The sequence below is a fragment of the Microcebus murinus genome, chromosome 16, assembly GCF_040939455.1.
Source record: "Microcebus murinus isolate Inina chromosome 16, M.murinus_Inina_mat1.0, whole genome shotgun sequence".
NCBI classification, from domain to species: Eukaryota; Metazoa; Chordata; class Mammalia; order Primates; family Cheirogaleidae; genus Microcebus; species Microcebus murinus.
The window spans coordinates 14703553-14728894 of NC_134119.1; the positions used below are offsets into that span (position 1 = coordinate 14703553).

The 25342-nt window shown below is 54.8% G+C and overlaps 1 protein-coding gene across 6 annotated transcripts in view; it reads left to right on the top strand.

The window, feature by feature from the left end:
• Positions 1-25342, top strand: part of RRBP1 (ribosome binding protein 1) — a 68775-nt gene that overhangs the window by 37328 nt on the left and 6105 nt on the right. For all 6 annotated transcript variants that reach the window (XM_012759532.3, XM_012759528.2, XM_012759527.2 and 3 more), the window contains exons 3-17: positions 3780-3928; positions 5105-5227; positions 9617-9769; positions 10661-10779; positions 11763-11916; positions 15158-15296; positions 17572-17741; positions 17864-17898; positions 20466-20556; positions 21409-21501; positions 23379-23471; positions 23553-23636; positions 23773-23862; positions 24605-24697; positions 25080-25151. In XM_012759532.3, coding sequence (XP_012614986.2) covers positions 3780-3928; positions 5105-5227; positions 9617-9769; positions 10661-10779; positions 11763-11916; positions 15158-15296; positions 17572-17741; positions 17864-17898; positions 20466-20556; positions 21409-21501; positions 23379-23471; positions 23553-23636; positions 23773-23862; positions 24605-24697; positions 25080-25151 — 1658 coding nt within the window. The remainder of the gene's footprint in view (positions 1-3779; positions 3929-5104; positions 5228-9616; positions 9770-10660; positions 10780-11762; positions 11917-15157; positions 15297-17571; positions 17742-17863; positions 17899-20465; positions 20557-21408; positions 21502-23378; positions 23472-23552; positions 23637-23772; positions 23863-24604; positions 24698-25079; positions 25152-25342) is intronic.

A 25342-nucleotide genomic window follows, 5' to 3' on the forward strand; every position in this document is an offset into this window, starting at 1 on the left:
TCTGTATGGTTGCAGAAGGGTCAGTCATTTTGAAATTTGAGGTGTTATGCACTTCAGCTGAGCGCCTATGTGCTGCTTAGATGAGATCCCTGGGAGGCAGAGGGCTCGTCTTACCTAAAACGCTGCCCCTTTAGCATTTCGAGTAAGGACAATGGCTCCAGGCAGGAGCAAGAGGGTTCCCAGGCTGTGGTGCTCTGTCCCAGCATCTCCCTGGACAGGTTTGTCCTTGGAAGGGCCAGCTTCTGAAGGCCACCTTTGTGTGACTTTTCCATTCCACTGGTGAGAGCAGAGAGAGGGCATAGTTGCTCTATTGAGGAGATGGCGGGAGGGGGGGGGAGGGGTGCTGGTCCTGTTGATTTATTTTGCAGTGCTTTGCCTTGTGCCCGGCATTGTTCCAAGCATGTTGCAACTTAATCTTTGCAGCCAGGCCATGAAGGAGGAAGGGTTATCATCTCCATTCCACGGGCAAGGAAGTAGAGGCAAAGGTAGGGTAAGCCACCTGTCCAAGGCACATAGGTGGGAAGGAGCTGAGCTGGGACTGCAGCCCAGGCCACCTGGCTCCAGAGGCTTTGCTAACCCAAGGACAGAGGTGACTGCACACTGGACCTGGCCCACAGATGTGATCTTTCATGTGTACAGTGGTTTTATTCATTCATTTGTTATCGAGTTGTCAGCACTAAAGGTGAGGAGATGGTATATAAAAATCTCATTTCCAGTCTCTTGGACAAGTCAGCAGCCCTGAGGGTTCTGGCCCAGATTTCCCCACAGAAGCTGTCACCTGGAAGTACAGTAACATGCCTAGGGAAACCCAGCTCGGAAAAGGCTGCCCTCTGAGCCCAGGCCACTGTGGTGATGTCACAGCACCTGTCCCATCCCTGTAGGGTCTCTAGCCCCTGGGCTGTCACTGTGTGCCCTGCCAGACAGGGCTTTGGATGATGCCATCACGGTGAGACACTGGCTGCGTCTCTACTCTGTACTGTCCTGCCCCCTTTTTCCTCCCCAGGCCTCCGGGCCTGCCCCTCCTGATATTTAGACCTATCAAAACAGGCAAAGCATTGTTGGCAGGGCACATCCCCTCAGTGTGCCGGTGTCATGTAGGATTCACTGCCCTATGGTCTTTTTGAAATCTAGAAGTTGAGTCTTTGACAGATTTACTTTAGTGTCTTAAGATTTCACAATAGTGTCTTAAGATTTCACAAGGATTACTGAAGTCTTCGAGTATTTGCTGGAGACATGAGTGATGTGGCAGCACATGTTAGGCTCTTGTTAGTACATTCTTTAAATGTGACTTCCAGGGGCCCAGGAATTTGGGTTCCTACTTCTGCGTACATTTCTTCTTTCTTTCAAGTTTGCTGCCCTTGTTTTGGGGAGACTAGAGATGGCACGGTTCTTACCTAAAAGATTTAATGAGAAGTATTTTGTAAAATTATGGCTCTTTGAGAATAATTCAGAAGATAGTGTTTTATGAGCACGGAGAAGGCTGCAAAAGTTTCTGTAGGGGGTAGCGTGCAGAGGAAATTGTTACATTTTGCTGTCATAGCTTTGTATTTGTTTCACTTGTTACAAGTTTTATTATTTTGTTAATTAAAATATCTAATAAAATTTAATATATTAATAATTACATTTAAGAACGTTTTAATAAAGGTTTATTAGAGCGTCCCTTTCAGAGTACTCTTGGTCTGTGGACAGACAGAGCGTGCAGTAGGGGCCATATGGCCAGGTTGATGCCTGTGTAGGAGTAGCGGAGGATACTTCCTTCTCTAGCGAAGTGTCCTCCAACCCCGTTATCCAGATGTTTTCCCTCCTCGCAGTGCAGTAGTGGGGTCTTTAAGGAGTAAGTTTCAGAGATGCTAGACCTTCGATCACCCTCGGGCCTCTGCAGGGACGGGGCTGCCAGAATTTCAGCAGGGGGTGATTTCAGGGTCCCCAGGGCCAGAAAGGAGCAGACCAGCCAGTCTAGGAGAAATACAGTGCGAGCTGCACGTGTGAGCCACATGTATGATTAAATGTTCCTAGGTAGCCACATTAAAAAAGACAGACAAAAAAACAAATGGACTGAATTTTAGTGATAAACTTCATTTAACTCAGTTTATCCAAAATGTTATCATTTCAGCATGCAGTCAACATGTAAACTTATTACAGGTGTTTTATTTTTTTTCATACCAAGTCTTTGAAATCCTGTGTGTACTTTCCACTCATAGCACCTCTCAAGTCACACTAGCCACGTTGCAGGTCCTCCTTAGCTACGTGTGGCTGGTGGCCAGCACATCGGATGGTGCAGGAGCAGACCTTTCTGAGCCAGGAAAGGAAAATGTCCTGTTGCTGTCAGCCGGACACACGCTAAGGAGCTGTCCTGCTCCGTCTGTGACTGCAGTGGTGCCTTTCAAGCCACTGGTCTCCCCCTTCCCAGAAAGCGTCAGCTGTGAGCGTGCTTGATGTGGGGCAGTGGGGGTTTCTCCTGAGAGGGAGCCTCCTGAGAGGTTATTTTCTTTTGGCTTAGCTGTACTCAGAATTTGCTCTAGTGTGCGTAAGTTGACTATTAAAATTATGTTATATATACAAACATTTCAATATAAAGAAAGGCTGATGGGGCCTGTCAGGACTCAGTTCCATGGCTCCCTCGAGCTCTTGGGCCTCCCTGTGTGGATATGGTTGTTTTTAATCTCTCCAGCTTTGCCGAGGTAAGAAGTTATCAAAAAATAAAGGTGCTCATAGCAACCAGTTCGCCCACGTCCCACATTCCCCTTAGTAAGGGATCATGCTAAATGCTTTGACTTGTAATGAAAATATTGTGACTAGTAAGTGTAAATATTGTGACAAGCCAGAGAATCCAGGGTTGCTATGGTAACCGTCCCCATCCATGTCTTCCCAAGGTGGGCTTGGCAGAGGGTGCTGCTGCAGGCCGGGCTGCGCTCTTTGTTTCGGTTCATTCTTGACCCTGTCATTCAGCAGTGGGGCAAATCCTGGTCCCAGCTGAAGTAAGTGCCCGATGTTTGGGTGAGGTGTCTCAGTTCACCCTTTTTTTGCCATGATGAGAGCAAGATTGTGTGCAAGATGGGAGGGGGTTGGCAGTTTTAGTTTTTCAGAAGTGACGGTTGTTGGCAGATGGCTCTGTGTTCTCCAGGCGATATGTCACTCATGGACTGGCGAGTGGACAGGCCCGTTCTGGAAGAACGTAGCCCAGCTTCCCTCTCCTGCAGCCTGTCACTGCTTGAGCTTTAGTCAGGGAGGGTCAGAGATGGGGGGTTTGAGCCAGGTGTGGGGAAGCAGCCCCCCGTGCCTTCCATGCCCTCCTGGGGTCACCGGGGCCTGGCTTTGGGCATCTGTGTGTGTGGTGGACTGTGGATTTGTTGGTCAGTCAGGGTCATAGGGCCACAAGGCTTGGTCACAGATGAGTGAGAGAACCTTGCTATGCAGGGCAAGAATCAGACCAAGGCATTTGCTGGAAAAAGAAGGAAGAAAAAACCTTTGGGAAGAGCGTGCCTTGGATAATTCTGCTCAGGGTCATCTTGATGATAAAAAAGGAGAGATGTTACTCCTAGCCTGGGCTTGGACTTTATTTGGGCAAGTTAGGAATGGTGCAAGGGCCCATTGTTCAGTCAATTTTGCAGTGCCCTGAAAGAGCAAGAAACATGCAGAGCATGCTCCCTGTGCCCCCGGCAGTGCTACCGAGCTCTCCTTGGCAGAGTTTTCCTTGGCTTTGTGATGGGCTTTGTTGCTATGTCTATCATTTTTTTTGCTTGAGTGTGAGTCTCTGCTCCTGCTCTCTTGCTGCACAGGGCCCCCAGATTCCGACAGCCCTCTCTACCTCCCCTACAAGACGCTGGTCTCCACGGTTGGGAGCATGGTGTTCAACGAGGGAGAGGCCCAGCGGCTCATCGAGATCCTGTCTGAGAAGGCTGGCATCATTCAGGACACCTGGCATAAGGTAGGCCCACCTCTCACTGGCCACATCCCGAGGCCGCTGCACTGGCAGGGCAGTTTTGTCCTTCCCTCCCCCTCTCCCCCTTGGGGAGAGCCGCAGTGGTTGCCTGGGTCCTGCCCCCACCTCCGGGAGATTCCCATTAGGCTGGCCGCAGCCAGCTGACCAAGCTGCAGAGAGCATTCATAAAACAGCCTTCTCTGCTCTTTCCCAGAAGAATCTTCTCTCCATCCCAATGCCCCCTACCTGGTTCTGGCTACATAGGTCACCTACAAATGCTGTGGCTTCTGCCAGTCCAGCCGTGGCCCAGCCACTGAGACAGGAAGGCTCTTAGGGGCAGGAGCAGGCCTCTGCATTGCAGGGGTTGCTGGGGGCAGAACACAGCAGCGGAGGCCCAGCAGGTTTGTGGCCATAGTTGAGTGTGGAAAGGAAGGTGTGTGAGAGAACCTGTGATGAGCACCCTGATGCCCCTTGTGCTATTGGGCAGGCTCTGGTGCCTCTGGCCAGCAAACTGTTCCCAAGAAGCACTGCATGGCATGTAGTTATTCCTTAACCAGAGTCAGGATGCTGGGTAATTTTGCTGGAGAGTTTAGTGCTTAGAGATGTTGGGCTGTGTCCAGAGAGCCAGGCTGGGGGCCCCTGCCTTGAGGCCCCTGGAGTTACTCCTCTCTTGGCCATTACTAGGGCGTGACACGCATCTCAGTGGTGATGAAAGTACCTATTCAGTGAGCATTGGGGTTCTCCTGGCCATAAATGGCCAGAAGAGGTCATGACGACCATGAGAGAGGCCTGGCTCAGCTCAGGCCACTGTCCCCAGAGTACTCTGCCCCGGCTTCCATGTTACAGCCAGCAGCCTACAGTCTGTGCTGGTTCAGGGATGGTCTCCAAGCCAGAAGTGACGGTCAGCTGCCCCCAGAGGGGCTGGAAACGCCACATTCCTAAACATGACCCCAGGGATCCACAGCCTTTGGCCCTAACAGTGCCTCCACACACTGGTCCTGAAGGGCTGAGGCAGGGCCACCTTTTTCCGACAAGGGTCTGGAGTTAGTGGAGCCCACTCTGCTCGGCCCTCGTTCCTGCTTCATCAGGCGCTGGGGCTCAGCTCTTGTCTGATGGCTGCAGTGGAGGAGGACGAACCCCACCTGTCCTTCCCTGTTAACGAGTCTCTGTGGGCATTTCTAGGCCACTCAGAAGGGTGACCCTGTGGCAATTCTGAAACGCCAGCTGGAAGAGAAGGAAAAGCTGCTGGCCACAGAGCAGGAAGACGCGGCTGTAGCCAAGAGCAAGCTCCGGGAGCTCAACAAGGTACAGCCCGAGCAGGCACATGTGTGCGGAGGCAGCTCCTCGCCCCCTGTCCTGCGAGGACCCCCACCCCCGGGGCCCACGGCCATAGCTGTCCCTGGATCATTGCATCCTGGCGTTGGCCCTGAGATGGCTCCGGGCCTGCCTGGCACAGAGCTGGTTATCCAACCAACAAGTGACATGATTGAAGGTCATCTGCTGTCTGGGGAGCCTGTGGGCCAGCGGCTCACCCTTGGCAGCCTGTGTGGCTCTGCGGGGCTGGTGGCTTCCTTTTCCATGGCTCTAAGAACACAGGGAAGTTAAGCAGGGTGTTGGGGGCCTCAGCTAGTGGTGTAGATGGACCAGAACTGGCTTTTACTGACTGTCCCATGTGATGGGCCACCTTTAGGGGATGGGCACAGTTGACCCTAGCTTGTTTTCTTGGGAATTGTGGCAAAACCATGTGGGAAGGGGGCTGAAGGGGCTGCTTTTCTCTCTTTTCCTGATGTCAGAGGAGGGATATGCAGGGACTCTATGGCCCCTTAGCATCAGCTGACAGCATGGCAGGTAGATTTGTTTGAGTGTCAGTTGGTGGCATTCGTTTTGCCACTGGATGGGGCTGAGATTATTGTGCAGGACGTGTCAGGAAATGTGGCACAGGGGGCTGCTCTCCCCCACCAAGTTCACGGGCTTGCTCCCCGCCTCTCTTGTTTCTGAAGATGATTCCTGGGGCCCCAGCCTTCCCTGAAGAAGGATAGGGCAAGAGATCCTGGCCCCATGAGGCTAGTGGCACCCAGGCGAGAGCCATCTTTGCCCTGTACACACTGCAGGCCTGGGCTGAGGCGGGAGTCTGACAACATCTTGGCTACAGCCCCTCCTCTGGGCACCTCCGTCTGCTTGTTCGCGAAGAATTGGAAATGAGGCAGGCTGACTTTCTGTCCTAAATTCAGAGTCGCTGCTCTGCTTCAGATGGGAAGTTCACAGGGTGGGGGGCAGGCAGGAGCAAAAGACAAGCCTGTGGGTGCTTACTCCATAAATGTTATGCCCAGGAGCAGAAAAGATGACAAGTCCCAGGGGCCTTCCATAGAACTCAGTGGCCTTCCGTCTTGTCTCCTAAAATGTGTCCACACACGCCTTCACTTGAGCCATCCTGGGCTATTGTTTAAATGCAAGGTGGCTGGAACTGCTTGCCCCAGCTCACAGGAGCCAATGTACAGTGCATGTGACTGTGCTTAGGAATGTCACGCTGGGAGAGAGATGTACGCCATGGTGAGAGTATTTACACCACAGAAATCGGCAAGTGCTTCAAATCAGAGCCCTCCCACCCCCAGGAGCCATCTGGGTCTCCGTCCACCCAGGGCAGGGTAGCAGGTTGAGGGAGGGACTCACCCTCCAGAAGGAGACCCCTGGTGCTGGTCACTGGGTACCCAAGGCCTTCCTCAGCAGTGGCTGCGTGACACAGTTTCCAAAACCGAGACACCCCACCAGGTCCAGCCCTCCCTGGGTTGGGGCAGTAAAATGTCTCCCTAGCTGTGAGCTCAGGGCAGCCTTTGGTTCTCATTACCCAGCTTGCCCTCCCTGGAGAGCACCAGGCCTTGGCTCTCAGGCGAGGAGTTTAACGGTGCGTCCAGCCGTAGCCCTCCCTCCCCAACCACATCCTCTTCCCTGTAGCCCGCAGAGGTACTCTTGGGCTCCAAAATGCTGATCAGTCCTTTAGGGACCCCCTTCAAGCTCTGCCCATGGCTCCTGATCTTCAGACCCAGGTGTGTCCAAGTACCACCTCATCCACCTGCCCCCCTCTAGCCTCAGCACCTTGTTACACTCATCTGCCCCTCACCCTTTCTCGCCTCCTCTGGGCCTCTCCTCCTGCTCTTTCCTTGGCCTTAAATGCTGTTCCCTGCTTGGCTGTCTGGAAATCTTCTTATTCTTGCAGATGCAATTTGGTCTCCCTCAGGAGCCTTCCAGAGTAGAGGTCACTGTTATAATTAGGTATCACATTCTGTGTCCGGCTCCTGTTAGCCTGAGCCCTGGAGAGCAAACACTCTGGCCACCTGGCCTGGCCCAACAGCAGGCCACCTGGGAACAAGGGGCCCCTGAGGCGCAGGCTGGCTGACAGCTGAGAGGAAGCCTTCACTGGCATTTTTGTCTTTCTCTTGGAAATGGTTAAATGTAGTTTACACATTTTCTCCTGGAATTTATGGCCTTTGGGTCATAGTGGCTCTCTATTAAGAATCCTGAGCAGAGCCAACATGTTTCCTTCATTCTATGTCACATCACCTAGTCCAACACATTTGAGGGAAATTATGTGAGAAAATGAATTACTGAGAATGTGGACATTCCTCTTACCTCAGTCCTCCCCAGGTGTGATTGATAGCACCTGCATTTAGTGTTGTGGTCCCTTCCATGCTTTCTTTGTCCTTGTAGAGAAGTCTTGTAGTTGAAAAGTAGGGTTTTGCTTAATTCTGTTTCTTGGGGTCTGATGCTTAAGGGACGATCTGGATGCACTGAAAACATTAGGATGATCAGCCAAATCCGTGCCTCCCGAGTGTCCGGGTATGGTCTGCAGGAGTTGACAGGCTCACCCACCCCTGAAGACTCCATCCTGGCCCTCCAAGAGTCTTCAGGGCCTGGTGCATGAGTCTGAGGAATTCGGGCAGAGCTCCAATGATGAGCCAAGAAGGCACATCGTTCTGGAAAACCTTTCTAGCTGTTGTCCTCCTGGGTACCATGGACCCAGTTGCCAGGGCCTCTATCCTGAAGCCATGGTCCAGACTAGACCCATCCTGGGCTCAGTCTGATGCTTGGGCTTGAGGGCCTGGGAGGGGAGTGGGCTCTGAATCAGAGCGTGGTTAAGGAGTGCCAGGGCCTCTGGGACCCTTGGCAGGTGTGCTTCTTGGGTGGAGGCCATGGGAAGACTTTCTGTTGCCAGGCCTTCTTGGTGGAAGCCGCTTCCTTTCCAGGCCTCAGCCAGCCAGCCACCTCTTGCTTGGGGTTTGAGGGTCACACCACGCGGAGCCCCACTAGGCTTGGGGAACAGTGCTCAGAAGAAAGAGCGAACAGGTATCTCTGAGCCAGGTGCCAGTGATTCTGCCAACCTCATCCCAGCCCAGGCAGAAAGTACTAGGCCCCAGGTGGAGCCCCCACCCCACCTACCACCACCAGGAATGCCATTCAAGACAATAAATCTGACCCTTGCAACTGAATTAAGAATTTAACTGAGGAACCCTAGGATACTGAGCTCTTCCAAGAAAAGGAAACCACTGAGAGCTAAACGAATGTACTGACAAGGTAGCTTTTCTCTGCCTTATGAAAAAAGCTCAGAGGCAAAGGAAGGGGGAAAATGCCATTGAATTATGGTGGTCTTGGGATCCTGACCCCCAAGAGATAGGGACCTGCACACCCTGAGCCTCGTGGATTCCTGGAACTGCACTGGCACCCAGGGGCCATTTGATGAGCCCAGCCCCTCCCCGGGGTTCTCTTCCATCTCAGGTAGGAGGGACAGTCTGGCCTTTGGCATGGGCTTCCCTGGCAGTCCTGGTCTGGGGAGAGTGACTATTTTCCCACTGCTCTGGCCCGCTGCCCAGGACAGGGAAGGGGCAGGGCCTCAACTCCCTGGTTGCCAGGCCAGCTGTGTCTGCAGTATGTATTCACACCAGGCAGGTGACTGATCTGGCCAGAGGCCCGCTGGACAAGAAGTGCCCACCATGGCACTCATTGTGCTGATTGTTCTCAAGTTGCCACCCCTGCTTCCCCGTGACCTCTGTCCATTGCCATCCTCTGGGATGCACAGGCCATGGCCAGCCCTCCTCACCCTGTGCTCTGCCCCTGCCTGAGACACTGGGTCCCTAGACTCAGCTTCCTGTGTTCATCCAGCATTGACCAGAGCGGATGTCCCCCTGGGCTGAGGTGGAGGACAAAATGACTGCCCATGGAGACCCAGACATGGCAGGATGGGCAGCTGTCCCTGTCCCCACCCTAGCCGTCAAGGGTCTCTACCTTCTTAACCTTGACAAAGGCACTTGAGTAGAAGTGGCATTCCCCAGGGCTGGATGTTGGTAGCTGAGCCAGACCAAGTGTTGTCATCACAGCAGGACTGAGCCATTGCCCCTGGAGAGCCAGGGACAGTGTGACATGTCTTCATAGCTCCTGCTTTGTCTGCTGCCTTCCCTTTGATCAAGGCCTAACATCAGGCCCATACTGGCCAGGGCCAGCAGGGGTTTTGGGGGAGTCCTGGTTTCAGTGTTCCCACTGTGGCTGGTGTGGGTCTGAGAACTCAGCCAGCAGGAGGGGTCTGTGCTCTACTCTCAAGTTTCCTCCTGGCCCTGGTCGTGCTCTTAGTCCCCTCTGATCTGCTTTTGCTCCCGCTCCCACCCCCACATGCCTGACCAGTCGCTCTCTCTATTTTCCTCCCAGGAAATGGCTGCAGAAAAAGCCAAGGCAGCAGCCGTGGAGGCCAAGGTGAAAAAGCAGCTGGTGGCACGGGAGCAGGAGATCACAGCTGTGCAGACGCGCATGCAGGCCAGCTACCGGGAGCATGTGAAAGAGGTGCAGCAGCTGCAGGGCAAGGTGGGTCCTGGCCAGGACTGAGGAGCCAGGCCAGTGGCAAAGCGTGAGAAGGGGCTTGAGGATGTCCACAGGGGTCTGCAGGCTCTTGTTATCTTTGGGAGGGGCCGGGGCTGTTGCATTTGGCCAGTGTCTGGTAGCCCATTAAGTGTGTGTTTAATGTTAGTCACCAGGAAAGTGTAAAATGCATATTAAAGACTATTTCAGAAGCACCTAGCCTCAAATGGCCACTCCTGGGTGCCTGTGGGTCAAGTTCTCAGCCTCCATGTAAACCTGGAGTAATGTTGTTTTCTCCTCCCCAGTGGTTGGGAGGATCCCATAAAACAAGAGGCTTGAAGTCATGTGGCTCCAGCATGGGGTTCGAGGCCAGCGCCAGACAGCCACCTGCCCAGACTGGCCTCAGTCAGCCTGATTCTTACCTTCTAGCTAGCACCTGCCCTGCTCATCAGGGCCGTGGCCTCCTCCCTACCACACATCTCAGGATGTGCCATGGGAGGTCAGAGGGCAGGAAATGAGGATTCTTCAGATGGTGATAGGCTGCGGCTTGTGGTTGTGTGCTGCATCTCAGCAGTCAACCATGTGACCTTCGGGGCTGATGTGTATGGAGCATGTCAAGGCTCTGGAATGAATGCTTGGCCGAGTGCAGGCCATGAGCAGTGAGAAGGGATAGAGGTGTGTCCCTGGGGGTCACAGTTGTCCTCGAGCCCCTGATGCTAGAGCTGTGGGATTCGCAGGCCTCTTGTTTCATGGGATCCTCCCACCATCCATGTGAAGAAGGTGGAGCCACCTGGGGGTTTTCTCTTGTGGGCGGTGGCCTCGCAAACCCCAGCCTGGAAATCAGTTCTCCTTATAAGGCTGAGCAGCACTCTGATGCCCTTGTCAATGACTTTTCAGATCCGAACTCTTCAGGAGCAGCTGGAGAACGGCCCCAACACTCAGCTGGCCCGTCTGCAGCAGGAGAACTCCATCCTGAGGGACGCCCTGAACCAGGCCACGAGCCAGGTGGAGAGCAAGTAAGCTTGAGTGTTCTACTGGGACACCGTGGCAGGGGCTCCAGAGCCAGGGAGGGCTCCATGAGGCTGCAGCAGATGCAGCTGGTACAGCACCTCCACCCCAGGTCTCCTGACCTTGGCACTGTGAAGCGCTAGGGTGCCGCAGAGGCTTGTGTGCAGCCTCCCCAGTGCAGATGAAACACCCCAAGTCAGAGGTAGGACTCACCACCCCCCAGCCAGTAGAGCAGAGCTGGCCAGGTTTCCCACCTCCTCTAGGCCTGGTGCTGCCCTCCAGGGTTGTGGACAGTCCTATCTGTCCCCTTCGTCTTGTCTGGTGGTGTCCCTTGGCTGGACAGTCAGTCCTCTGCCTGGAGGCAGTGGTTGGTAGCGAAGGAGCCGGCATCCTGAGTACACCCCTCACACTGGAAAAGGCAGGTCTCCAGCTGCCCTCTTTGCCTTTGAATCAAATCTCCTTCTATAACTCTGAAATGTTCCTCCCAGGCCCCAAGACCCAGCTGTTGACGTACAGTGTTAAAGGGTCTGCTCCGCAGGTGCCTCAGGCTCTGGCTTCAGGCTGCCTCCCCCAGCCTGGCTGTGGTCCAGTGAAGGGGGCAGGGGGCGAGTGGACCTTTGGGGGATCCCACGGGGACTGCTGCCCCCAGGTCTGCTGGGGTCAAGGTGAGCCGGCCTGCACCCTGGGCTTGTTCACACAGATCAACAATGAGGAGAGCAGTGTCTTGCCTTTTTCTGTCCCCATTTCTAGCGGTGTCTGGGAGGATCTTTAGTGTATGTTTTACTCTTGCTCTGCCTGGTCCATGTGCCATGTGGGTAAAACAACATCTCAGCAAGACACACACCAAACCCCAGCCAACAGGGGCTTTGGTATTGTCGCCAAGACTTGGGTGACTACTTACAAAAGAGCCAGTTTCCCGGAGGGAAAGTTCAGACCACCAGTCCCTATCACCCCTTTCTGTCCTTCAGTCATGGTCTGGTAACTCTTGCAGGCAGAACGCGGAACTGGCCAAACTCCGGCAGGAGCTCAGCAAGGTCAGCAAGGAGTTGGTGGAGAAGTCGGAGGCCGCACGGCAGGAGGAGCAGCAGCGGAAGGCTCTGGAAGCCAAGACAGCTGCCTTCGAGAAACAGGTCCTGCAGCTGCAGGTGAGTTGGCTTGGCCATCTCAGTACTCCGTTCACTGCTCACCAAGCCTGTCTGTGTCAGGGCTGGCCCAGCCACACTGGGCATCCCCTTCTAGCAAAGACTGACCCCTGGAGATGTTGGCGGAGCCAGGACTCAAACTTGCCACCTCGGTCTCAGTAGTAGTGATAGCTAACCCCACTGGGTGCTTTGTGTGTGCTAGGCACTGTTGTGAGCATTTTGCAAGCATTAACTCAGCTCATTCTCATTGAAACCCTAAGAGGGAGGTGCTGGAACTCTGCATTTTACCCATAAGGGAATGTGAGGCACAGAGAAGTTAAGCAGCTCTTCCACATTCACACAGCCAGTGTGTGGCAGATGCAGGATTCGAACCCCCTGAGTCTAGCTCCAGAGCTGTTTGTCTCCCATGCTTGCCACCATGTGCTACTGCAGCCACAGATACAGTCTCTGGCCTCAAGGCCAGATGAGTTTTCTTTCTCAGCCTCTGGGGTTTGGACCCTTCTTCTGCTCTGCCATGGAAATCAGGCTGCAGTGCATGGGGGAATCGGGCTATCTCATGGAAGGAACTAGAATGAGACATTAAATTATAAGAGTGATGTTTAAATGTGTACAGGGGACTAAATAAGAACATGGACAAAAACCATGGTTTGATTTGGGAAGAAAATGAGATGGGCAACTTGGTATTTTGTGATTTTCATGTAAAGCAGGCCCACCCAGACCAGTGAGATCAGAACCTTTAGGGTGGGCCTGGCCCTGCTTATGTTTCAAGGGCTCCCAGATGCTTCTGGTATATCTGGAGCTGGAAGTGCTGCCCTCCTGCTCAGATTGTCACCATCATGTGTCATTCCTACAAAGGGTCCAGCCCAGGGCAGAGGCCTGGCCCTGGTTCTCACGAGTAAGCCACAGACTCCAGTGTCTCCTGTCCTCTCCAGGTCTCGGGGTCCTTATCCACAGCCTGGGGCTGGACAGAGGGGTCCATGCTTTCCAGTCTGATACCAAAGATTCTATGCCTGGGGTAATTGACAGTGAAGCCCCTGGTGTCAGCTGCCGTGTTCAGGTCCTACCTATGCCACCTCCTATCGATTTATCTCACAGCCTTAGTTTCCCCATCTGTGCTATGGGTAGGACAGTGGTAGTCCAACAGAGTAGTTGTGGAGATTAGCTGTGCTGATACACTGAGTATCTAGGACTAAAACAGTGCCTTATGGGAAAAGAGCTCAATGAGTATAACCTTTACAAAGTCCCATTCAGGAAATCTTCAGGTTAGACTGGTGGTTTAGGTTCTAGAGTGTCTTTCTGTGTTCTACTGAGGTGAAAATGGGGCTCTGTCTTGTGACTGTTCTTCCTTTACCAGGGGCCCCTTTCCTGTGTGCCAGCTCTTGAGGGACCAGGGCAGGCATGGCCTCCCGTGCTGACCTTGGGACCTGGAGCATTGGCATCAGGGAGCGGATACTGCCCCCACCATTGCCTGTCTTGCCATGGCTGGCTTGTCGGGGCCTGCCTGGAAGAAAGTACCCATTGAGGGTTGACAGATTCAGATGGACTGAGTTTTAGAAATCCAGGAGGGTTTTATGAAAGTCCCCAGCTGGCCTGCCCAGCCACAGGACCAGCTTCTGAAGGTAGTCAGTGTGATTGGCTGTTGCTAACCACATTCTCCTTCCAGGCAAGGAGAGTTGTCATCTCAGATCTTAAGAAAGACATAATGCACGTGGTTTCCATTAAAGATTTTAAGGTTTTTTGGTTCCTAAAGGTGGATGGGTTTTTGTTTGACTGTTGCCGGAACCGGTGTTCTAATTAGCGTCAATAATTAATGGAAAAACGTGCAGTCAGTCTCTCTGCAGTCTGGAATCCCTTTTCTCAAAGAAAGAAGAGGAAGAAGCTGGTGGTGGTTTTTTTCCAGTTGTAAAATGATTCTGCCCTGTGTATCTCAGTCAAGGCAGAAACACGAGGGTATTAGAACCAGCAGGAGGGAGGCAGGCTCCTGCCCAGGGTGCTGTGTCAAGGGGAAACCAGTCTGCTCTCTGGGGAGCGGCTTGCAGTCCCTCCTTCCTCTCCTTTCCTACCTTGGCGTTGGAAGTGAGCAGATCCCCTGCTACATTCTAATGTACAAAACACTGCCTATCCTAAAGCTGCCCCCGGTTTTCTGCTGCACAGTCCACATTTATCCATGGCCTGGTGGGTTTATCCTTGGCAGTGGCTCCCCTGGCTCCAGACCTGCCTCTGCCCTGGTGGCCTAGCACCAGGTTATGTAGCCATGGCCCTAAAAGAGAATGAAAACTGGGATATGGATGATACCAGCTTGTTAAAGGGGTTGCGAGATCACCTTAGAGTCTCATTTTAGTCAACAAGAGTCATTTGTTAACTGCTCCCTTACCTGGTCCTGCTCCCAAACTTGTCAGTTAAAAACTGTTAGTGATCTGGTTCTCCAGAGGGCTGGTTAAGTGGAGCCTCGGGCAGCATTTCTGCTTCAGGAAGCCAGTGTGGGGGAGTCCTTAACACACGGACTGGGGTGTCCATTGGAGCACTGGTTGGGACTGCCGGTGATTGAGAGTAGCCTGCCTGTTGCTGAATAGGGAGTGGGGCAAACATCGGGCACATAAAGCTCTGCGTGGCTCTTAAACTAGGAGATGTAGACTTAGCTGTAGTAATGTGGAAATGTCTCCAAGAGACTATTGAACCATACGAAACTGCCATTTTTGTAGGTCAAAAAATAGTTGAACCCTGGCAATTTCGTGTGGTTCAACCTAATATTAAATGAAAGCACTAAGAGAACTGCCATAGGGAGTGATCTTAATCATGTGCCGTGCCTGTGCACATATAACGCACACAGCTGCGGGGGAGGAAGCCTCCTGACTGTCCACCTCTGGGAGAGGATCAAGGGCCACATCAGGGAAACTGCTGGTTGACTCTGAATCGGTATCTTTGGACTCTTGCAATAAGCACGTGTTCATGAATCACTTGAGAGTATAAAAATATCGAAACCCAAAAAAGAAGTGGGAAGTGAGTATAGGTCCCTGGCAGCTCCCATCTCTCCTTGAAAGAGCGCTGGCTGGGGTGAAGTGTGCATAGATTCTAGAGCATTAAGGAACTAAGTTCCCTTTCTTGCACAGACAGACCAGAGCCTGTCCCGGGCTTTGGTGGGGGTGGGATGGCTGGTGTAAAGAGCTTTGTCCTCAGCCACAGGGCTCATGAGGCCCGGCCTCCTCCCCCATCCTCACTGCCATGTCCCTCTGCTCCTCCCCAGGCGTCGCATAAGGAGAGCGAGGAGGCCCTGCAGAAGCGGCTGGACGAGGTCAGCCGGGAGCTCTGCCGCACACAGACCAGCCACGCCAGCCTCCGGGCGGACGCTGAGAAGGCCCAGGAGCAGCAGCATCAGATGGCCGGTGAGGGTGGCACCCTGTTCCTGGTGGGGCCCAGGGTGCAGGCTACAGGGTCTGTACACTGTCCCAGCACCACTGCCAGGGCCAGAACTGCATAGGCCAGTCCTGTTGCAGTGAGGGCAGTGCAGGTCCCTGACTCTGTCCCTCAGAAAGTCCAGCAGGCAAGGATTGTGCCCTGTCAGGAGACTGCTAGAGGCACAGTCAGGATGCCAGGAGACTGTCCACTGTGAGCAGGACACTGGGGGTGGAGCCTGGGGGTGGAGCTTAGGTGCACAGCCTATAAGCGCTGGGGGTGGGGGTGGAAGGCACCACCTCCCCCCAGGCCTGGGTTCAGTCTCTCTGCCCATGGAGCCATGTGGCTGTGGATGAACCCACGTGGTCTGAGGCCTTAGCTGGTCTTCTCACGTTGTATCTGTTCTAGGCCTTTCTGCTCTCCCGGCTCGTTCAGCTTATGAGGCCAAGCCGGGTTTTGAGGGTGGGGCCTGTGGTCCCCCCTGTGCTCCACAGTCGAAAGTGGAGAGGAAAGTGGCAAGGGTGGGGCCTGGAGAGTCCCTGGAGAAAGGGGCAGACCGTGCTGGTGAGAGCTCCACAGTCCCTGCCTCCCCAGTATGTCTGAGTGACTGCCATGAGTGCTGGGCTCAGTAGGACACCCACAATGACAGGGTCACACAGTGGTGCTCTCTGCAGGGACTTAAGTCAGGGCACTGTTTCTGTGAAGGGGCGGATGGTGTCTGGCTTCATGGGCCAGACGGTCTCTGTCACAACTACTCGTCTCCCACAGTGAGCAAAAGTGCCCGTAGACACCAGGGAAGGAAACAGGTCTGGCTGTGTTTGAATAAAGCTTCATTTATAAAAATGGGTGTGGAGGCCGGGCGCGGTGGCTCACACCTGTAATCCTAGCTCTCTGGGAGGCCGAGGTGGGCGGATTGCTTGAGGTCGGGAGTTTGAAACCAGCCTGAGCAAGAGCGAGACCCCGTCTCTACTATAAATAGAAAGAAATTAATTGGTCAATTAATGTATATATAGAAAAAATTAGCCGGGCATGGTGGCGCATGCCTGTAGTCCCAGCTACTCGGGAGGCTGAGGCAGCAGGATCGCTTGAGCCCAGGAGTTTGAGGTTACTGTGAGCTAGGCTGACGCCACGGCACTCACTCTAGCCTGGGCAACAAAGTGAGAATCTGTCTCAAAAAAAAAAAAAAAAAAAAAAAAAATGGGTGTTGGGAGGCCCCAGGACCCAGCTCGCTTGCTCCAGGCCTGGCTTTAGGTTGGGTGGTCGCAGAAGCCTCTGAGGCAGGGGCGGATGAGTGGTGGCGGCGGCTAGCCAGCGCAGGGCACTGAGAGGGGAACGAATGTGAACTTGGCCTGTAAAGGAAACAGGAGGTGAATGAGAGTGGCTGGAATGAGAGGGTTGGTGGCTGATGTGGGCCCAGATGGGCAGGCCCTGGTCACCATCCCTGTGAAGAGTTTAGGCACTGTGTAAGTGTGGCAGGAGTGCCTGAGGCAGGGGAGTGATGTGGTCTCATCTGCACTTCCGGGTCCCCTGGCACCGGGAGCACAAAGCAGAAGGCAGGAGTGGCCCAGGGAAACCAGGGTGAGGCTCTTGTAGTTATCCAGGCCCAGGTGCCATAGCAGTGCTGGCACAGCAAGGACAGCCTGGCAGGTGGTGGACATGGAAATGCAGTGATGGGCAGGAGGTGGAGGCAGGAAAACAGAGCAGCAGGGCTGAGTTGTCTAATCAGAGCTTCAGTTGGAAGTGGCAGGTGGCAGAGTCAGGCCTTGGAGACGAGATCAGGCCTGGGGGAGAGTGCGGCATCCCTGGGGAGGAGAGGAGGAGGAGGACACCTTAAGGGAGCCAAAATAAAGTCACACCCTGGCATGGCTTTTGAGGATCACCGAAAGGTCAGGGAGAGGAGGGACCCAGCCAGGGAGGTGGGGGAGGCATGGCCAGTGGGGGCCACATAGTCACTTTCTAAAGAATTTTTGGTCCCCACTAATATGAACTGGAGTCTATTTCCAGCCTTTATCTTTTTCTCATGAGTGGTCTGAGGCATTTCATTCTACCCTGATGGTCCTCAGGAATGACACCAGGGTGTCACTTTCTTTGGCAGCTAATAAGAGGTCCCCATGGTCTGAAGTATGTCTTAAGAACCCCAGGCATACAAAGGAAGAGGGGAGGGAGCTGTTGTGTCCCATGTGCCCCAAAGGGGCAGCTGTCAGGGCACTCACCCCAGGCCTTTTCCAGCAGCTGACCCTGTCTCTTTCCCTTGCCCTGCCACAGAGCTGCGCAGCAAGTTACAGTCCTCTGAAGCAGAGGTGAGGAGCAAATGTGAGGAGCTGAGTGGTCTCCACGGGCAGCTCACGGACGCCAGGGTAGAAAACTCCCAGCTCATGGAGAGAATCCGATCCATCGAGGCCCTGCTGGAGGCGGGCCAGGCTCGGGACGCCCAGGTCAGTCTCCTCCCCGGGCAGCAGGAGGGGAGGGGAAGGTCATGGGGCAGGCAGCTCCCACCAGGCTGGTTGCTGCTCAGGTGAGTCTCATGGAGACCAAGGAACTTTCTGTCTCATTTCAGGCCAGCAGAGCAGAGGCCGACCAGCAGCAGACCCGGTAAGCTAGCAAGGCAGGGGACAGCCAAGGACACTGGGGACTGGGGCTTTCGGTGGGGTGCTTAGGTGCTTCCTGTGGAAGAGCCCCTTTGAGAGGCCAGTGACTTAGAGGACAGGGGGACCAGCCTGGGCAGGAAAGAAGGCAGACTTGCAGAGAGCTCCCTGTCCGCTCTTAAGGAGCAAAGCTCATCGTGTGGGGAGTGGTAAGTGCCCAGCAGGGGTGGGCAGACTTCCTGCCACTTGATGTCCCTCCATCCTTCCATCTCTATAAGAGGAAGGGCTGGAGGTTGGAGAGTTCTCTCTGTGTCTATAAACGAGGGTTTCAGACACTGAAATCTGGCAATCTCACAGGAAAATGGTTGCACAACCCAGAATGGAGAGCCCAGGTTGTCATCCAGGCTTTTGCTGGACCACGTTTTTGGGACGTTGGTGTAGCTTAGAGCTGACAACAGTGCAGTTGTTTTCCTTTGTCCATGAGGTAACTTCACTGTTGGCCAGATCTTGTTTTCCTTCAGTGTCGGCAGTGCCAGGTCACACTTGGGGACTATTTGTTTGCTATTGCTAGGGCCGCAGCCAACACCTGGTGGGACTGCTCAAGTCAGGGGCCCAGGTCCTTGTGACTGTCAGCCCTGGGCCATGCATTCCTGAGTATTTGCCGACAGTCTTGGGAGCTCAGCCGGGCCGGTTCCCTCACCCTGGCTGTTGTTGCCAAACAGTCGTCTCCCTGTGTGTTGCTGAGCAGACGTGGCTCCCCAGGCCACAGCCCATGCTCACTGGCATTGGGCTCTATGGCTTGGGGACTGGGAAAGGAGCAGCCACACAAAGGCCCACAGTGCCTCATGGAAGACCCCCAACTAAAACCTCTCCACCTTTCCTGGAAAACATGGGCTCGCTTTGTTTCTCATGATGGTTTGATGGTTTGTTGGGTAGAGAAGGTCATGTTTGTTGAGGTTTTTGCTCTTGTATTTTACCAGCAGACTCTTGGACCACACAGTAAGCTCCTAGGCTAATTAACTCATGTTGCCAACAGGATCAATTTTAATTTTTTGCATCATGCAGATGTGTCTGGCAGAAATTGTTTCTTTTTTTTAATTTCCTTCTCAAAACTTTGATCTAAAAGTATTGTCTAAGTTGGACCATCTTATTCTAGAATAGAGAGGAGTGATTCAGCCCCAAATGTTCTGGAACTCAGGCAGTGGCCACCAAGCAGGCGATTGTCAGTGTGTCCTTGCCACTGGGCTGCAGACTCTCGTTCCTCAGGGTCCTGTTCCTCTGGGGACGCTCGTGGGGTGGTTGCTGGAGGAGACTGTTGTCTGCAGGAAGAGGCTGTGGGCCCCAGCAGGGTTCTGAGCGTGGCATCAGGGTTCTGTGAGCCTCAATCTGACACCCAGGAAGCCAACAGCTGTCTTCAAGACGAGGTGCAAATTGTATTTAAGATTAAAAAAATGAGGCTGTGCCAGGGCCAGCGTCCATTACCAGACAGGGTAGTTGGGGCAACCAGCTTGCTTGGCCTGTGCTGAAATTGTTCAGTGTTAGTGTGCCTTTGAAAGGTGTTTTTCAAAAAGCTTTTGGTCAGAGCCAATAATAAGCAATAGAAATACTTATGTCCCTTCCCCAGGCTGGTGACAGACCACCCCCCCTACCCCCCGTGGGGGGACGTCTTCCTATAGCTTAAGAGTGGCTTGAGTTACTGTGATTCAGGTCCCTGCTGACCACTCTGGAATCTCTAGTTCATATGTCCCCGGAGCCTTCCTCATCTGTTCTAAATCTTCATGCAGAAGGTGGCATATTAAAGTGTCTGTGTGGAACTTGTCCTTCAGAGCCGCTATTACGGTTCTGTAGCAGCATCAGCCCCTCACTTTGCATGATGAGGGTGGACAGGGCCCACTGGGTCTTTGCAGCTGGAAGGAAGTGTGGGAAAGATGGGGACCAGTGTCTTGCCAATTACACGGCATCTGGGGGTCGTCTCAGGCTGACTCCAGCTCCCAGGCCATAGACTGAGGAGGGAGCCCTTGGGCACAGGAGAGTTGGGGTTTGGACAAAGGATAGATAGTCCATTGCACTGGAGGTGGAGTCGTGGCTATTGCGATCTGCTGCGAGCAGTGGTGCCCAGTTTCCGGGGCTGTCACACTGTGCGAGTCTGGAGCTCAGGTATCTCCTGAGGATGCCCATCCCAGGTCTTCTGCAAGCCAGGTGTGGCCATGAGAAGGGCCATGTGGCATGTTCTGTGGGGACAGACTGAATCTATCAGGAAGAAAGAACATCCTGGAAAGCCTACAGTCCAGGTCCCCCCCATGCTGGCCACCGTGGCCACTCTGAGGTCGAGGCTCTGGATGGGGGAGGAGGAGCTGGGGCAGCTGCCTGGCTTCCCTGAGAGCCTGCGCCCTGTCAGGTGGAGGGGGCAGGGGGCAGTCGGAGGGGACCATCCTCAGCCCAGGGGGTGTTCCTCACCAGGATGGGGCCTCAGGCCAGGCGCTCTGGGCAGAGGAAGGGGGCCCTCCCAAGACAGGACCTGTGGGGGCTATGGCACCTTGGAGCCTAGGCAGTGACCTTGCTGTGTCTCCTCAGACTCAAGGACCTGGAGTCCCAAGTGTCGTGTCTGGAGAAGGAGGCCACTGAGCTCAGAGAGGCTGTGGAGCAGCAGAAAGTGAAGAACAATGTGAGTGGGGAGGGGTTGGGTGAGCCGGGCTGGGAAGAGCAGGCCAGGGCAGCGTGTAGCTGGCCAGGAATGGTTCCTCCATGACAGTCTGAAGACACCTGCCATGTGGCCCCTGCCCAGACTGGTCAGGGGAGGGCTGAGCTCTGCTCTGCACCCTGTTGTGCTGGGACCAGTGGCTGAGGCCTGCCTTCCTCTGGGGGTGTCGGGTATGCAGGGGTCTTCTGCCCACCCTCAGTTCCACCAGAAGACACAGCGCTGACTGCCCTTGGATCAGCTTGTGTCACATGCCTCAGAGTAGAGCCAGTCCCCATGATGGAGATACAGTGCTAATGGGCCTAGCCTGGGTCATTGTGTTCACTACAAGTGGGAGGCTGGTGCCAGGAGGAGGGGATGTGGAGGAAGCCAGGCAGGTGACAGGCCCACTGTACCATCTCCTCTACGGAGACCATGGGGCCTCGGTCATATCTTCCCTGTGCCAGGCTCTGCCAGAGCCAGCCAGGCCAGTGCTGGATGTTTGGTGGCAGAGATGGGCTGGCCCTCCCTCATCCCTCATACTGGTAGTGTCTTCCTCTAAAGGGCACCTGCCTCTTCACCCCTGAGCCATGACCACCCGCATCAAGCTGTGGCACCCTGGCCTTGGGTTAAGTGCTGCCAGGGAGAGGCCACATGGGTGTGGGCCAAGTAAAGGGCATTTTGTCCCTTTGCAGGTCTCCTGTGGGATCTTGTGTAGATTGGGGAGGTTCTCAAGGCCTGGCCCTGCCCTGCCCAAGATTGGCTTGAGGTGGCTCATGGGGCATGTGTCAACAACTGACCCTGCATGAGCCCTTGACTCTTCCCTTATGGCCCCTCCAGGACCTCCGAGAGAAGAACTGGAAGGCCATGGAGGCACTGGCCACGGCTGAGAGGGCCTGCGAGGAGAAGCTGCGCTCCCTGACCCAGGCCAAGGTCAGCACCTGCCGTCCCCAGACTCCCTGCTGGTCCACAGCCTGCGCACAGGGCAGCCTGGGTTCCTGCGGCTCCTCCTCTCTCCCTCCCCGCCTTTCTTTCCCTTCCCTTCCTGCCTTCGTTTCCTCCTTAAAATGAGAGGACAAAGATGTGTGTCCTTGGTTGACTTTCCCCACTGGACCCTGTGTCATGAGGGCACAGGGCTGAGCACAGCCACTGGGTGGAACCAAGCCCCATGTTGTACAGCCTTTGTGGACTTCCACGTTGCTGTTGTTGTGTGGCGTTTTGTGTGAATAATCCTCCTTTCTCGGGCCATCTGAGCTCATGGCCCAGTAGGTTCCATGAGTAATATTTACACTAAGTCATGGGGGAGCAGTGAGCTTAGCAGCACACACTCAGGGAGTGAAGTCTGCATTGGCTCCATGCTCCCCGCACTCTGCCCCCAGCTCAGGTGAAAGCTGGTGTCTCTAAGTGTCTAGGACCCCTGTGTCACCTCTGGGGCCCTGGGCCAGTCAGGAGCCAGCACAGAGGCTCTGGCAGGAGATGTGACCAGTGGCAGTGGCAAGTAAGCCTCACCTCCCTTTTTGGTCACATATCTCTCTCCCAGCCTCACTCATACAGGAATGTCTGTCCCAGTAGTCACTAGTGTGAGCTTTGCCATGACTCCCATGACTCTCCCAGGGAGCCTGTGGGTCATCTCAGATGAGGGCCCCAAGATGGGGCAGGGTTGAAGGCTGGCCTCAGGCCATGCTGTTAGAGCTGTAATCAGACTCCTAGAATCTTGAACTTTTAACCCAAAAGTGACCTCGGAGACCATCTGGCCACCTTGTGGCAAATGCAGAAGCTGTGACCAAAGAATCCATGTGACTTGCTCATGGTCACGCAGCCAGATAATGACAGAAGGTGGCACCCAGGTTCTCTGTGGCTTTCCTTGGACTCACAGATGAGAAGACCTGAATGGGGGTCCGCGCAGGCCTCCCGCACTGTGTGGGTAACTGGGGAGCCCAGCAGGGTCGGCTTCTTGAGCACACAGCAGGCCAGGGTGTGCTGTGGCCAGGCCAGGTGGTATTGGGATGGTGGCAGGTGCAACCTACTGGGGACAGGTTATCAGATAAAACTTTGTTTTAGGCAGAAACTCCCAGCAGTCACCCACAGCATACAGAAAAGGGGCCCCGTCCTCTGTCCCCAGGGGACGCCATGGTCCTAGGCTTTGCTTCATGGCTCCTTGTGTCTTTTGGTTCCTTTTCCTTTTTTGTGCATTGAATGGGAGCTGCTGGCTTTTTCTTAAGGACCAGCCGGGGCTCCAGGCCCAGCACAGCAAGGGGTGTAGAGTCACACTTCAGGAGGGACATGACCAGAGACGGGCCAGGCCAAGTGCCCTGTCTTTTCTGAGTGGGCTCTGCCTCTGCAGAGGGGAACACTGGGCCCGCTGTCGTGATGGCTGCTGGGAGACGTGCTGCTGCTCTTCCTCCACATGCCGCCCCGTCACAGCTGCTGCCTGCAAAACACTGAGTGTCCGCCGGCTGCCTCTTCCCACCCTGACCCCACATCATTTTGGACCCCTTTCCCCTCCCCACACGTGGAGAGCTGATGGAGCCCGCACACCTGCTGGGGGGAGCCTGCCAGCCGGGCAGCCCTATCCCCTCCTTCCATTAGAGCTCCGTCTATTTAACATTGGCCAGCATGGGCGGGGGCGAGTCCCTGTCTTCAGACAGTCCACAGACACAGAGCCATTCGGCTTCTCCTTTGCTTCTTGTCCCTCCCTGGACAGCTGAGGACCTGTCTTTCCTGGGGTGGCGACCCAGGCATGTCAGTAAATACCCTAAGGGGTGCCCTGCACCTCTAGCTGACACCCTTGTCCCCTGCCAACCCTCTAGGAGGAGTTGGAGAAGCAGCTTCGCCTGACTGAGACGCAGACCAGGGAGGCCCTCCTGGCTCTACTCCCCGAACTCTCTGTCTCGGCACACCAGGTAGGAAGGGTGGGTGGCTTCTGGGGACCCCACTGCTCCCAGGGAATATACCTGGGCCTCACCATGCACATTTTGTTGCAGAACTACACTGAGTGGCTGCAGGAGCTCAAAGAGAAAGGCTCTGAGCTGCTGAAGCAGCCACCAGCTACCACGGAGCCCTCCTCGGTAAGTGGGGCTGCCATTGTCCCCACACTCTCCCCTGTCCCTGGTATGGAAGGATGCCCAGCCTCATTTTAGTGGGCACCAAACAAAAAGCATTGTGCTTGGCTAACTGGGCACCTGTTCTCCCCTCTGCCCTCAGGACCTGGCCTCCAAGTTAAGGGAGGCTGAGGAGACCCAGAGCACCCTGCAGGCCGAGTGTGACCAGTACCGCACCATCCTGGGCGAGACGGTGAGCGAGACCAGACTGGTGAATGTTGTGGGTTGGGGGTCCCTCCCACCCGAGGGACTGCCAGGAAGGAGAGCTTCGGGACTTACAGGGAGGGAGGCAGGTTGTGTTTCAGAGAAGCCCACTGGCTCTTTGTGACCTTAGGCAAGTCACTTCCCTGCTCTGGGCGCCGTTTCTTTGGCTGAGTGGTAAAGGGCTGGCTAAGGCTCTGAGGTCATCACTGCTCTGTGCTGTGGCGGGGGGGAGCTGAGCTGCAGGCTCAGGGCTGGTCTCTCGGGGGAGGAGAGACTCGGTCATGACAGAGGATGATCAGGCAGACAGCCATGGGGAAGGGCGAGGTAAGTGGCTCACTGTGGGTTGAAACCCCATCTCCTGGTGACTCCAAGCTTGATGCTAGGTCCATCCCTCCCTTCTGGCCAACCCGTCCTGTGCTCCTGGTCCTTGGCCCCTAACAAGGGCAGTGCTGGTGGCAAAGCCCAACAGTGAGGAGAGTCCTGAGGACCCCTTCCAGGTTGCAGACCTCATTTCCCTGTGAGGCCCTGCAGCTGGTGTTGGCACTGGCCAGAGGCCCTCCCTCCTGGAATAGCAGCCACGTTCCCTCCCCACGCTGTGCGGACTGGAAAAAAGTCACAGCAGGGGAAGCTCTGACAGGGTGTCACAGGGGCTGAGGGGCAGAAGAGGCAGTTGTATCCATGTGGGGTGGGGCCCGGGAGGGAACGGCCGCCTCAGTGTGGCGTCCCTGCAGGAGGGCATGCTCAAAGACCTGCAGAAGAGCGTGGAAGAGGAGGAGCAGGTGTGGAAGGCCAGAGTGGGCGCCGCAGAGGAGGAGCTGCAGAAGGTACCAGCGGGCCCTGCACACCTCCTGGGGCTCGGGAAGCCAGACACGACCTCTGAGACACACAGCTGGACTGGAATTCTGTGAAGTCCAGGGGGATAGTTCACAGGGTCATCTCTCTCACTTATGAGACTTGTCTCGGTTGGTGTTTTTTGGTGATGCCCCATAAAGCGCGATTGTAGGATGGCAGCCGAGCCTGTCTCTGGGAGGCGCCCACCCCCAGGAACACGCTGCTGGAGGGCGCCGGAGTGACTGACTGGGCTTGGAGGGGTGGGTGCTGCCTGGTTTCTTGAGCTGGACTGGTCCTGCCCGGGTCCCAGGATGGCCTCGGTTAGGAGATGTCCCCCAGGTCCTCATCTGATGGGACCTTTTCCTTGCTTTACAGTCACAGGCCACAGTGAAACATCTTGAAGAGATTGTAGAGAAGCTAAAAGGAGAACTTGAGAGTTCAGATCAGGTATGTGGGGCCCTGCTCAGAGAGCCCTTTCTCCTGTCCCTTGAGCCTCTTAGAAAGTGACATTACAGAGACCACTCTAGTTGTTTTTCCCTCATGGACCACGTGCCTTAAGAGAGGCTATTGTCTCCAACAGCCAAGGAATCTTGTCTATCTTGTTCTTCCTTGATGAGAGACATTACACCCTAGAATGG